At 49.1% G+C, this 14052-nt stretch overlaps 1 protein-coding gene across 1 annotated transcript in view; it reads right to left on the bottom strand.

Annotated features, from left to right (window-relative positions):
* The window catches only part of LOC106561165 (inactive carboxypeptidase-like protein X2), a 34448-nt gene extending 21234 nt beyond the window's left edge, over window positions 1-13214 (bottom strand). Inside the window, exon 1 of the mRNA XM_014124833.2 lies at window positions 13110-13214. Coding sequence (XP_013980308.2) covers window positions 13110-13208 — 99 coding nt within the window. The 5' untranslated portion in view covers window positions 13209-13214. The remainder of the gene's footprint in view (window positions 1-13109) is intronic.
* Between the last annotated feature and the right edge of the window lie 838 nt (window positions 13215-14052).

The following is a 14052-nucleotide window of genomic DNA, read 5'->3' on the forward strand; positions in this document are numbered from 1 at the left end:
ACCTGCTCTGTCTAGGTCTACCTGCACTCACCTGCTCTGTCTAGACCTACCTGCTCTGTCTAGGCCTACCTACACTCACCTGCTCTGTCTAGACCTACCTGCACTCACCTGCTCTGTCTAGGTCTACCTGAACTCACCTGCTCTGTCTAGACCTAGATGCTCTGTCTAGGACTACCTGCACTCACCTGCTCTGTCCAGGTCTACCTGCACTCACCTGCTCTGCCTAGATCTACCTGCACTCACCTGCTCTGTCTAGGCCTACCTGCACTCACCTGCTCTGTCTAGGCCTACCTGCACTCACCTGCTCTGTCTAGACGTACGTGCACTCACCTGCTCTCTCTAGCACTACCTGCACTCACCTTCTCTGTCTAGACCTACCTGCACTCACCTGCTCTGTCTAGGCCTACCTGCACTCACCTGCTCTGTCTAGACCTACCTGCACTCACCTGCTCTGTCTAGACCTACCTGCACTCACCTGCTCTGTCTAGGCATACCTGTGCACACCTGCTCTGTCTAGGTTCCACCTGCACCCACCTCCTCTGTCCAGTCCTACCTGCGCCCACCTGCTCTGTCTAGACCTACCTGCACCCACCTGCTATGTCTAGGACTACCTGCACTCACCTGCTCTGTCTAGGTCTACCGTCACCCACCTGCTCTGCCTAGACCTACCTGCACACACCTGCTCTGTCTAGACCTACCTGCATTCACCTGCTCTGTCTAGACTTACCTGCACTCACATGCTCTGTCTAGGACTACCTGTACTCATCTGCTCTGTCTATGCCTACCTGCACTCACCTGCTCTGTCTAAACCTACCTGCACTCACCTGCTCTGTCTAGGACTACCTGCACTCACCTGCTCTGTCTAGGTCTACCTGCACTCACCTGCTCTGTCTAGACCTACCTGCACTCACATGCTCTGTCTATGTCTACCTGCACTCACCTGCTCTGTCTAGACCTACCAGCACACACCTGCTCTTTCTATACCTACCAGCACTCACCTGCTCTGTCTAGGACTACCTGTGCTAACCTGCTCTGTCTAGACCTACCTGCACACACCTGCTCTGTCTAGACCTACCTGCACTCACCTGCTCTGTTTAGACCTACCTGCACTCACCTGCTCTGTCTAGACGTACCTGCACTCACCTGCTCTGTCTAGACGTACCTGTACTCACCTGCTCTGTCTAGACCTACCTGCACTCACCTGCTCTGTCTAGACCTACCTGCACTCACCTGCTCTGTCTAGGTCTACCTGCACTCACTTGCTCTGTCTAGACCTACCTGCACCCACCTGCTCTGTCTAGGTCTACCTGCACTCACCTGCTCTGTCTAGGACTCACTGCACTCACCTTCTCTGTCTAGACCTACCTGCACTCACCTGCTCTGTCTAGGTCTACCTGCACTCACTTGCTCTGTCTAGACCTACCTGCACCCACCTGCTCTGTCTAGGTCTACCTGCACTCACCTGCTCTGTCTAGGACTCACTGCACTCACCTTCTCTGTCTAGACCTACCTGCACTCACCTGCTCTGTCTAGGTCTACCTGCACTCACCTGCTCTGTCTAGATTTACCTGCACTCACCTGCTCTGTCTAGGAATACCTGCACTCACCTGCTCTGTCTAGGCCTACCTACACTCACCTGCTCTGTCTAGACCTACCTGCACTCACCTGCTCTGTCTAGGTCTACCTGCACTCACCTGCTCTGTCTAGACCTACCTGCACCCACCTGCTCTGTCTAGGACTACCTGCACTCACCTGCTCTGTCTAGGTCTACCTGCACTCACCTGCTCTGCCTAGACCTACCTGCACCCACCTGCTATGTCTAGGACTACCTGCACTTACCTGCTCTGTCTAGGTCTTCCTGCACTCACCTGCTCTGCCTAGACCTACCTGCACCCACCTGCTATGTCTAGGACTACCTGCACTTACCTGCTCTGTCTAGGTCTTCCTGCACCCACCTGCTCTGCCTAGACCTACCTGCACTCACCTGCTCTTTGTAGACCTACCTGCACACACCTGCTCTGTCTTGACCTACCTGCACTCACCTGCTCTGTCTAGACCTACCTGCACTCACCTTCTCTGTCTAGGACTACCTGTACTCACCTGCTCTGTCTAGTCCTACCTGCACTCACCTACTCTGTCTAGACCTACCTGCACCCACCTGCTCTGTCTAGGACTACCTGCACTCAACTGCTCTGTCTAGGTCTACCTGCACTCACCTGCTCTGCCTAGACCTACCTGCACCCACCTGCTATGTCTAGGACTACCTGCACTTACCTGCTCTGTCTAGGTCTTCCTGCACTCACCTGCTCTGCCTAGACCTACCTGCACCCACCTGCTATGTCTAGGACTACCTGCACTTACCTGCTCTGTCTAGGTCTTCCTGCACCCACCTGCTCTGCCTAGACCTACCTGCACTCACCTGCTCTTTGTAGACCTACCTGCACACACCTGCTCTGTCTAGATCTACCTGCATTCAACTGCTCTGTCTAGACTTACCTGCACTCACCTGCTCTGTCTAGGACAACCTGTACTCACCTGCTCTGTCTAGGCCTACCTGCACTCACCTGCTCTGTCTAGACCTACCTGCACTCACCTGCTCTGTCTAGGACTACCTGCACTCACCTGCTCTGTCTAGATCTACCTGCACTCACCTGCTCTGTCTAGACCTACCTGCACTCACATGCTCTGTCTAGGTCTACCTGCACTCAACTGCTCTGTCTAGACCTACCTGCACTCACCTGCTCGGTCTAGACCTACCTGCACACAACGGCTCTGTCTAGACCTACCTGCACTCACCTGCTCTGTTTAGACCTACCTGCACTCACCTGCTCTGTCTAGACGTACCTGCACTCACCTGCTCTGTCTAGCACTACCTGCACTCACCTTCTCTGTCTAGACCTACCTGCACCCACCTGCTCTGTCTAGGACTACATGCACTCACCTGCTATGTCTAGGCCTACCTGCACTCACCTGCTCTGTCTAGGTCTACCTGCACTCACCTGCTCTGTCTAGACCTACCTGCACTCACATGCACTGTCTAGGTCTACCTGCACTCACCTGCTCTGTCAAGACCTACCTGCACTCACCTGCTCTGTCTAGACCTTCCTGCACTCACCTGCTCTGTCTAGGACTCACTGCACTCACCTTCTCTGTCTAGACCTACCTACACTCACCTGCTCTGTCTATGCCTACCTGCACTCACCTGCTCTGTCTAGACTTACCTGCACTCACCTGCTCTGTCTAGGCCTACCTGTATCACCTACTCTGTCTAGGCCTACCTGCACTCACCTGCTCTGTCTAGACCTACCTGCACCCACCTGCTCTGTCTTGGCCTACCTACACTCACCTGCTCTGTCTAGACCTACCTGCACTCACCTGCTCTGTCTAGGTCTACCTGCACTCACCTGCTCTGTCTAGACCTACCTGCTCTGTCTATGACTACCTGCACTCACCTGCTCTGTCCAGGTCTACCTGCACCCACCTGCTCTGCCTAGACCTACCTGCACTCACCTGCTCTGTCTAGGCCTACCTGCACTCACCTGCTCTGTCTAGGCCTACCTGCACTCACCTGCTCTGTCTAGACGTACGTGCACTCACCTGCTCTCTCTAGCACTACCTGCACTCACCTTCTCTGTCTAGACCTACCTGCACTCAACTGCTCTGTCTAGGACTACCTGCACTCACCTGCTCTGTCAACACCTACCTGCACTCACCTGCTCTGTCTAGACCTTCCTGCACTCACCTGCTCTGTCTAGGACTCACTGCACTCACCTGCTCTGTCTAGGACTCACTGCACTCACCTTCTCTGTCTAGACCTACCTACACTCACCTGCTCTGTCTAGGCCTACCTGCACTCACCTGCTCTGTCTAGACTTACCTGCACTCACCTGCTCTGTCTAGGCCTACCTGCACTCACCTACTCTGTCTAGGCCTACCTGCACTCACCTGCTTTGTCTAGGTCTACCTGCACTCACCTGCTCTGTCTAGACCTACCTGCTCTGTCTAGGCCTACCTACACTCACCTGCTCTGTCTAGACCTACCTGCACTCACCTGCTCTGTCTAGGTCTACCTGAACTCACCTGCTCTGTCTAGACCTAGATGCTCTGTCTAGGACTACCTGCACTCACCTGCTCTGTCCAGGTCTACCTGCACTCACCTGCTCTGCCTAGATCTACCTGCACTCACCTGCTCTGTCTAGGCCTACCTGCACTCACCTGCTCTGTCTAGGCCTACCTGCACTCACCTGCTCTGTCTAGACGTACGTGCACTCACCTGCTCTCTCTAGCACTACCTGCACTCACCTTCTCTGTCTAGACCTACCTGCACTCACCTGCTCTGTCTAGGCCTACCTGAACTCACCTGCTCTGTCTAGACCTACCTGCACTCACCTGCTCTGTCTAGACCTACCTGCACTCACCTGCTCTGTCTAGGCATACCTGTGCACACCTGCTCTGTCTAGGTTCCACCTGCACCCACCTCCTCTGTCCAGTCCTACCTGCGCCCACCTGCTCTGTCTAGACCTACCTGCACCCACCTGCTATGTCTAGGACTACCTGCACTCACCTGCTCTGTCTAGGTCTACCGTCACCCACCTGCTCTGCCTAGACCTACCTGCACACACCTGCTCTGTCTAGACCTACCTGCATTCACCTGCTCTGTCTAGACTTACCTGCACTCACATGCTCTGTCTAGGACTACCTGTACTCATCTGCTCTGTCTATGCCTACCTGCACTCACCTGCTCTGTCTAAACCTACCTGCACTCACCTGCTCTGTCTAGGACTACCTGCACTCACCTGCTCTGTCTAGGTCTACCTGCACTCACCTGCTCTGTCTAGACCTACCTGCACTCACATGCTCTGTCTATGTCTACCTGCACTCACCTGCTCTGTCTAGACCTACCAGCACACACCTGCTCTTTCTATACCTACCAGCACTCACCTGCTCTGTCTAGGACTACCTGTGCTAACCTGCTCTGTCTAGACCTACCTGCACACACCTGCTCTGTCTAGACCTACCTGCACTCACCTGCTCTGTTTAGACCTACCTGCACTCACCTGCTCTGTCTAGACGTACCTGCACTCACCTGCTCTGTCTAGACGTACCTGCACTCACCTGCTCTGTCTAGACCTACCTGCACTCACCTGCTCTGTCTAGACCTACCTGCACTCACCTGCTCTGTCTAGGTCTACCTGCACTCACTTGCTCTGTCTAGACCTACCTGCACCCACCTGCTCTGTCTAGGTCTACCTGCACTCACCTGCTCTGTCTAGGACTCACTGCACTCACCTTCTCTGTCTAGACCTACCTGCACTCACCTGCTCTGTCTAGGTCTACCTGCACTCACTTGCTCTGTCTAGACCTACCTGCACCCACCTGCTCTGTCTAGGTCTACCTGCACTCACCTGCTCTGTCTAGGACTCACTGCACTCACCTTCTCTGTCTAGACCTACCTGCACTCACCTGCTCTGTCTAGGTCTACCTGCACTCACCTGCTCTGTCTAGATTTACCTGCACTCACCTGCTCTGTCTAGGAATACCTGCACTCACCTGCTCTGTCTAGGCCTACCTACACTCACCTGCTCTGTCTAGACCTACCTGCACTCACCTGCTCTGTCTAGGTCTACCTGCACTCACCTGCTCTGTCTAGACCTACCTGCACCCACCTGCTCTGTCTAGGACTACCTGCACTCACCTGCTCTGCCTAGACCTACCTGCACCCACCTGCTATGTCTAGGACTACCTGCACTTACCTGCTCTGTCTAGGTCTTCCTGCACTCACCTGCTCTGCCTAGACCTACCTGCACCCACCTGCTATGTCTAGGACTACCTGCACTTACCTGCTCTGTCTAGGTCTTCCTGCACCCACCTGCTCTGCCTAGACCTACCTGCACTCACCTGCTCTTTGTAGACCTACCTGCACACACCTGCTCTGTCTTGACCTACCTGCACTCACCTGCTCTGTCTAGACCTACCTGCACTCACCTTCTCTGTCTAGGACTACCTGTACTCACCTGCTCTGTCTAGTCCTACCTGCACTCACCTACTCTGTCTAGACCTACCTGCACTCACCTGCTCTGTCTAGGACTACCTGCACTCACCTGCTCTGTGTAGGTCTACCTGCACTCACCTGCTCTGTCTAGATCTAGACCTACCTGCACTCACATGCTCTGTCTAGGTCTACCTGCACTCACCTGCTCTGTCTAGACCTACCTGCACTCACCTGCTCTGTCTAGGACTACCTGCGCTAACCTGCTCTGTCTAGACCTACCTCCACTCACCTGCTCGGTCTCGACCTACCTGCACTCACCTGCTCTATTTAGACGTACCAGCACTCACCTGCTCTGTCTAGCACTACCTGCACTCACCTTCTCTTTCTAGACCTACCTGCACTCACCTGCTCTCTCTAGGCATACCTGTGCACACCTGCTCTGTCTAGGCCGACCTGCACCCACCTGCTCTGTCCAGTCCTACCTGCACTCACCTGCTCTGTCTAGGAATACCTGCACTCACCTGCTCTGTCTAGGCCTACCTACACTCACCTGCTCTGTCTAGACCTACCTGCACTCACCTGCTCTGTCTAGGTCTACCTGCACTCACCTGCTCTGTCTAGACCTACCTGCACCCACCTGCTCTGTCTAGGACTACCTGCACTCACCTGCTCTGTCTAGGTCTACCTGCACTCACCTGCTCTGCCTAGACCTACCTGCACCCACCTGCTATGTCTAGGACTACCTGCACTTACCTGCTCTGTCTAGGTCTTCCTGCACTCACCTGCTCTGCCTAGACCTACCTGCACCCACCTGCTATGTCTAGGACTACCTGCACTTACCTGCTCTGTCTAGGTCTTCCTGCCCCCACCTGCTCTGCCTAGATCTACCTGCACTCACCTGCTCTTTGTAGACCTACCTGCACACACCTGCTCTGTCTTGACCTACCTGCACTCACCTGCTCTGTCTAGACCTACCTGCACTCACCTTCTCTGTCTAGGACTACCTGTACTCACCTGCTCTGTCTAGTCCTACCTGCACTCACCTACTCTGTCTAGACCTACCTGCACTCACCTGCTCTGTCTAGGACTACCTGCACTCACCTGCTCTGTGTAGGTCTACCTGCACTCACCTGCTCTGTCTAGATCTAGACCTACCTGCACTCACATGCTCTGTCTAGGTCTACCTGCACTCACCTGCTCTGTCTAGACCTACCTGCACACACCTGCTCTGTCTAGACCTACCTGCACTCACCTGCTCTGTCTAGGACTACCTGCGCTAACCTGCTCTGTCTAGACCTACCTCCACTCACCTGCTCGGTCTCGACCTACCTGCACTCACCTGCTCTATTTAGACGTACCAGCACTCACCTGCTCTGTCTAGCACTACCTGCACTCACCTTCTCTTTCTAGACCTACCTGCACTCACCTGCTCTCTCTAGGCATACCTGTGCACACCTGCTCTGTCTAGGCCGACCTGCACCCACCTGCTCTGTCCAGTCCTACCTGCACCCACCTGCTCTGTCTAGGCCTACCTGCGCTTCATTTTGGGTCAGTCACAGTGGTCAGGTATTCTGCCACTGTGTACTCTCTGTTTAGGGCCAAATAGCATTCAGGTTTACTCAGTTTTGTTGTAAATTCTTTCCAATGTGTCAAGTAATTATCTTTTTGTTTTCTCATGATTTGGTTGGATCTAATTGTGTTTCTGTCCTGGGGTTCTGTTGGGTCTGTTTGTGTTTGTGAATAGAGCCCCAGGACCAGCTTGCTTAGGGGACTCTTCTCCAGGTTCATCTCTCTGTAGGTGATGGCTTTGTTATGGAAGGTTTGTGAATCGCTTCCTTTTAGGTGGTTGTAGAATATAACATCTCTTTTCTGGATTTTGATAATTAACGGGTATCGGCCTAATTCTGCTCTGCATGCGTTATTTGGTGTTTTACGCTGTACACAGAGAATATTTTTGCAGAATTCTGCATGCAGAGTCTCAATTTGGTTTTTGTCCCATTTTGTGAATTCTTGGTTGGTGAGCGGACCCCAGACCTCACAACCATGAAGGGCAATGGATTCTATAACTGATTCAAGTATTTTTAGCCAGATCCTTATTGGTATGTCGCATTTTATGTTCCTTTTGATGGCATAGAAGACCCTTCATGCCTTGTCTCTCAGATCGTTCACAGCTTTGTGGAAGTTACCTGTGGCGCTGATGTTTAGGCTGAGGTATGTATCGTTTTTTTTGTGTGCTCTAGGGCAACGGTGTCTAGATAGAATCTGTATTTGTGGTCCTGGCAACTCAACCTTTTTGGAACACCATTATTTTTTGTCTTACTGAGATTTACTGTCAGGGCCCAGGTCTGACAGAATCTGTGCAGAAGATCTAGGTGCTGCTGTAGGTCCTCCTTGGTTGGTGACCAAGCACCAGAGCATCACCATCTTAAATAAGCATGCCCCATTCAAAAAATGTAGAACCAGGAACAGATATAGTCATTGGTTCACTCCAGACCTGACTGCCCTTGATCAGCACAAAAACATCCTGTGGCGTACTGCAATAGCATCGAATAGCCCCCGCGATATACAACTTTTCAGGGAAGTTAGGAACCAATATACACAGGCAGTCCTTCTCTCTCTCTCTCTCTCTCTCTCTCTCTCTCTCTCTCTCTCTCTCTCTCTCTCTCTCTCTCTCTCTCCCCCCTTCTCTCTCTCTCTCTCTCTCTCTCCTCTCTCTTTCTTTCTTTCTTTCTTTCTCTCTCTCTCTCTCCTTCTCTCTCTCTCCTTCTCTCTTTCTCTCTTTCTCTCTCTCCCTCTCTCTCCTTCTCTCTCTCTCCTTCTCTCTTTCTCTCTCTCTCTCTCCTTTCTCTCTCTCTCTCTTTCTCTCTCTTTCTCTCTCTTTCTCTCTCTCTCTCTCTCCATCTCTCTCTTTAATTTCAATTTAGGGGGCTTTATTGGCATGGGAAACATATGTTAACATTGCCAAAGCAAGTGAAATTGATAATAAACAAAAGTGAAATAAAAAATGAACAGTAAACATTACACTCACACAAGTTCCAAATGAATATACATTTAAAATGTCATATTATGTCTATATACAGTGTTGTGAAGGTATGCAAATAGTACAAAAGTACAAAAGGGAAAATAAATAAACATAAATATGGGTTGTATTTACAATGGTGTTTGTTCTTCACTGGTTGTGATTTTCTCGTGGCAACAGGTCATAAATCTTGCTGGTGTGATGGCACACTTTCTCTCTCTCTGTCTCTCTCTCTCTTCTCCAGATTGGAGACATTACCTTACACAATCCCTAATGCAACACAATACGTTACCACACAGCTATAAACACACGATAACAAAGGGTTTGTTTGTCTGGAAGTGTATGTGTGTGTGTGTGGAAGTCATTATGGGTGTACTCCAGTTTCTGATCACAGGACAATACACAGCCCAGATGATGATGAGGCAAACGGAACCGTACTCCTCTTCATATCCTGACAGGAAATACCTCTTCTCCCAGACACCAGTTCACTTTAGGTTAGTGCGGTCTGGAATCCTTGGGAACGTCTCCTACCCTTAACACTAACCCTTACCTTAACCATTACTTAATCGTTTAAATGTTCAACTTAAGTGGGGTGATGTCAGAGTTTTGGATGTTCAAAAGATCCCATTTAGACTTTTCTGTCCACTTTATGAGGTTTGGGGATAATAACTGTAATAATGGACCCCAACTTTAATGGCAGCCATATAATAATGGACACCCAGTTTAATGGCAGCCATCAAGGCGGTGACCCGATCCTGTAGGTTCATGCTCTACAACATTCGCAGAGTACGACCCTGCCTCACACAGGAAGCGGCGCAGGTCCTAATCCAGGCACTTGTCATCTCCCGTCTGGATTACTGCAACTCGCTGTTGGCTGGGCTCCCTGCCTGTGCCATTAAACCCCTACAACTCATCCAGAACGCCGCAGCCCGTCTGGTGTTCAACCTTCCCAAGTTCTCTCACGTCACCCCGCTCCTCCGCTCTCTCCACTGGCTTCCTGTTGAAGCTCGCATCCGCTACAAGACCATGGTGCTTGCCTACGGAGCTGTGAAGGGAACGCCACCTCCGTACCTTCAGGCTCTGATCAGGCCCTACACCCAAACAAGGGCACTGCGTTCATCCACCTCTGGCCTGCTCGCTTCCCTACCTCTGAGGAAGCACAGTTCCCGCTCAGCCCAGTCAAAACTGTTCGCTGCTCTGGCACCCCAATGGTGGACAAGCTCCCTCACGACGCCAGGACAGCGGAGTCAATCACCACCTTCCGGAGACACCTGAAACCCCACCTCTTTAAGGAATACCTAGGATAGGATAAAGTAATCCTTCTAACCCCCCCCTTAAAAGATTTAGATGCACTATTGTAAAGTGGTTGTTCCACTGGATATCATAAGGTGAATCCACCAATTTGTAAGTCGCTCTGGATAAGAGCGTCTGCTAAATGACTTAAATGTAATGTAAATGTAAAATAATAATGGAACCCCAGTTTAATGGCAGCCATATAATAATGGAACCCCAGTTTAATGGCAGCCATATAATAATGGACCCCCAGTTTAATGGCAGCCATATAATAATGGAACCCCAGTTTAATGGCAGCCATATAATAATGGAACCCCAGTTTAACCTGTTAGGGCTAGGGGGCAGTATTGACACGGCTGGATAAAAAACATACCCGATTTAATCTGGTTACCACTCCTACCCAGTAACTAGAATATGCATATACTTATTACATATGGATAGAAAACACCCTAAAGTTTCTAAAACTGTTTGAATGGTGTCTGTGAGTATAACAGAACTCAAATGGCAGGTCAAAACCTGAGAGATTCCTTTACAGGAAGTGGCCTGTCTGACCATTTCTTGAACTTCTTTTCCATCTCTATCTTTTACTAAGGATCTCTGCTCTAACGTGACACTTCCTACGTCGTCCATAGGCGCTCAGAGTCCGGGAAAAAACAGAATGTCGTCATCCCAGCCCCAGGCTGAAACACATTATCGCCTTTCTCAAGTGGCCGATCAAGGGACTCTGGGCTTAGGCGCGTGACCCGACCGCCCCCGCCTTTGTGATTTTTCCTCTGTTTGCCGAAAAGGAGATTCCCGGTCGGAATATTATCGCTTTTCTACCAGAAAAATGGCATAAAAATTGATTTTAAACAGCGGTTGACATGCTTCGAAGTACGGTAATGGAATATTTAGAATTTTTTTGTCACGAATTGCGCCATGCGCGCGACCCTTCTTTACCATTTCGGATAGTGTCTGGAACGCACGAACAAAACGTCGCTATTCGGATATAACGATGGATTATTTTGGACCAAACCAACATTTGTTATTGAAGTAGCAGTCCTGGGAGTGCATTCTGACGAAGACAACAAAAGGTAATCAAACTTTTATAATAGTAAATATGATTATGGTGAGTGCTAAACTTGCCGGGTGTCTAAATAGCTAGCCCGTGATGCCTGGGCTATGTACTTAGAATATTGCAAAATGTGCTTTCACCAAAAAGCTATTTTAAAATCGGACATATCGAGTGCATAGAGGAGGTCTGTATCTATAATTCTTAAAATAATTGTTATGCTTTTTGTGAACGTTTATCGTGAGTAATTTAGTAAAATGTTAGCGAATTCCCCGGAAGTTTGCGGGGGTATGCTAGTTCTGAACGTCACATGCTAATGTAAAAAGCTGGTTTTTGATATAAATATGAACTTGATTGAACAAAACATGCATGTATTGTATAACATAATGTCCTAGGGTTGTCATCTGATGAAGATCATCAAAGGTGAGTGCTGCATTTAGCTGTCTTCTGGGTTTTGGTGACATTATATGCTAGCTTGAAAAATGGGTGTCTGATTATTTCTGGCTTGGTACTCTGCTGACATAATATAATGTTTTGCTTTCGTTGTAAAGCTTTTTTGAAATCGGACAGTGTGGTTAGATTAACGAGAGTCTTGTCTTTAAATAGCTGTAAAATAGTCATATGTTTGAGAAATTGAAGTAATAGGATTTTTAAGGTTTTGAAAATCGCGCCACAGGCTTCAAGTGGCTGTTACGTAGGTGGGACGAATTCGTCCCGCCTAGCCCATAGAGGTTAATGGCAGCCATATAATAATGGAACCCCAGTTTAATGGCAGCCATATAATAATGGACCCCCAGTTTAATGGCAGCCATATAATAATGGACCCCCAGTTTAATTAATAATGGACCCCCAGCCATTTTTCTCGTAGAAAAGCGATAATATTCCGACAGGGAATCTCCTTTTCGGCAAACAGAGGAAAAAATCACAAAGGCGGGGGCGGTCGGGTCACGCGCATAAGCCCAGAGTCCCTTGATCGGCCACTTGAGAAAGGCGATAATGTGTTTCAGCCTGGGGCTGGAATGACGACATTCTGTTTTTTCCCGGGCTCTGAGAGCCTATGGAAGACGTGGGAAGTGTCACGTTAGAGCAGAGATCCTTAGTAAAAGATAGAGATGGAAAAGAAGTTCAAGAAATGGTCAGACAGGCCACTTCCTGTAAAGGAATCTCTCAGGTTTTGACCTGCCATTTGAGTTCTGTTATACTCACAGACACCATTCAAACAGTTTTAGAAACTTTAGGGTGTTTTCTATCCATGTGTAATAAGTATATGCATATTCTAGTTACTGGGTAGGAGTGGTAACCAGATTAAATCGGGTATGTTTTTATCCAGCCGTGTCAATACTGCCCCCTAGCCCTAACAGGTTAAGCATTCCAGGTGAAGCTGGTTGAGAGAATGCCAAGAGTGTGCAAAGCTGTCATCAAGGCAAAGAGTGTCTACTTTGAATAATCTCAAATATAAAATATAGTTTGATTTGTTTAACACTTTTTTGGTTACTACATGACTCCATATGTGTTATTTCATAGTTTTGACGTTTTCACTATTATTCTACAATGTAGAAAATAGTAAAAATAAAGAGAAAACCCTTGAATGAGTAAGTGTTGTAAAACTTTTGAAAGGTAGTCTACATCCATATGTGATCTCTGTGGGATTTGAACCAACCATCATGCTCTTAAAAACTGAGCCATACAGTTCAACTAACCTCAACTATTTACAAACTTCTCCCTCCTTGACACGTCTCTATTCCTGACCTTACCTGTATGTTGAGTCGTCCTCTGTGTGCTCCCAGCCCGTAGCGTCTCATCGTGGAGGCATGGAGCTGAAAGTCATCAATCTTCAGGGTCTCCAGTCCCATGGGAGGGCATTCTGAAGGAACAAAACCACATGGTTAGTACTGTGAAGGAACTAAACCACATGGTTAGTACTGTGAAGGAACTAAACCATATGGTTAGTACTGTGAAGGAACTAAACCACATAGTTAGTACTGTGAAGGAACTAAACCACATAGTTAGTACTGTGAAGGAACTAAACCACATAGTTAGTACTGTGAAGGAACTAAACCACATAGTTAGTACTGTGAAGGAACTAAACCACATGGTTAGTACTGTGAAGGAACTAAACCACATGGATAGAACTGTGAAGGAACTAAACCACATGGATAGTACTGTGAAGGAACTAAACCACATGGATAGTACTGTGAAGGAACTAAACCACATGGTTAGTACTGTGAAGGAACTAAACCACATGGATAGTACTGTGAAGGAACTAAACCACGTGGATAGTACTGTGAAGGAACTAAACCACATGGTTAGTACTGTGAAGGAACTAAACCACATGGTTAGTACTGTGAATGAACTAAACCATATGGTTAGTACTGTGAAGGAACTAAACCACATGGTTAGAACTCTGGTCTACAGTCCAATGGAAGGGCATTCTGATTGGTTAGTACTGTGGAACCATTATCAGGGCTGACCAATAAAAAGAGTTGGAAGATGAGTCTGCTAAGATGCTGGAATGAGAGCCACACCAATCAACACACACCCACACACACACACCCACACACCACACACACACACACACACACACACACACACACACACACACACACACACACACACACACACACACACACACACACACACACACACACACACACACACACACACGACTGCGTGGCAAAACACGACTCCATCATCAAG

This window comes from Salmo salar, chromosome ssa01 (genome assembly GCF_905237065.1).
Source record: "Salmo salar chromosome ssa01, Ssal_v3.1, whole genome shotgun sequence".
In the NCBI taxonomy this organism is placed as follows: domain Eukaryota; kingdom Metazoa; phylum Chordata; class Actinopteri; order Salmoniformes; family Salmonidae; genus Salmo; species Salmo salar.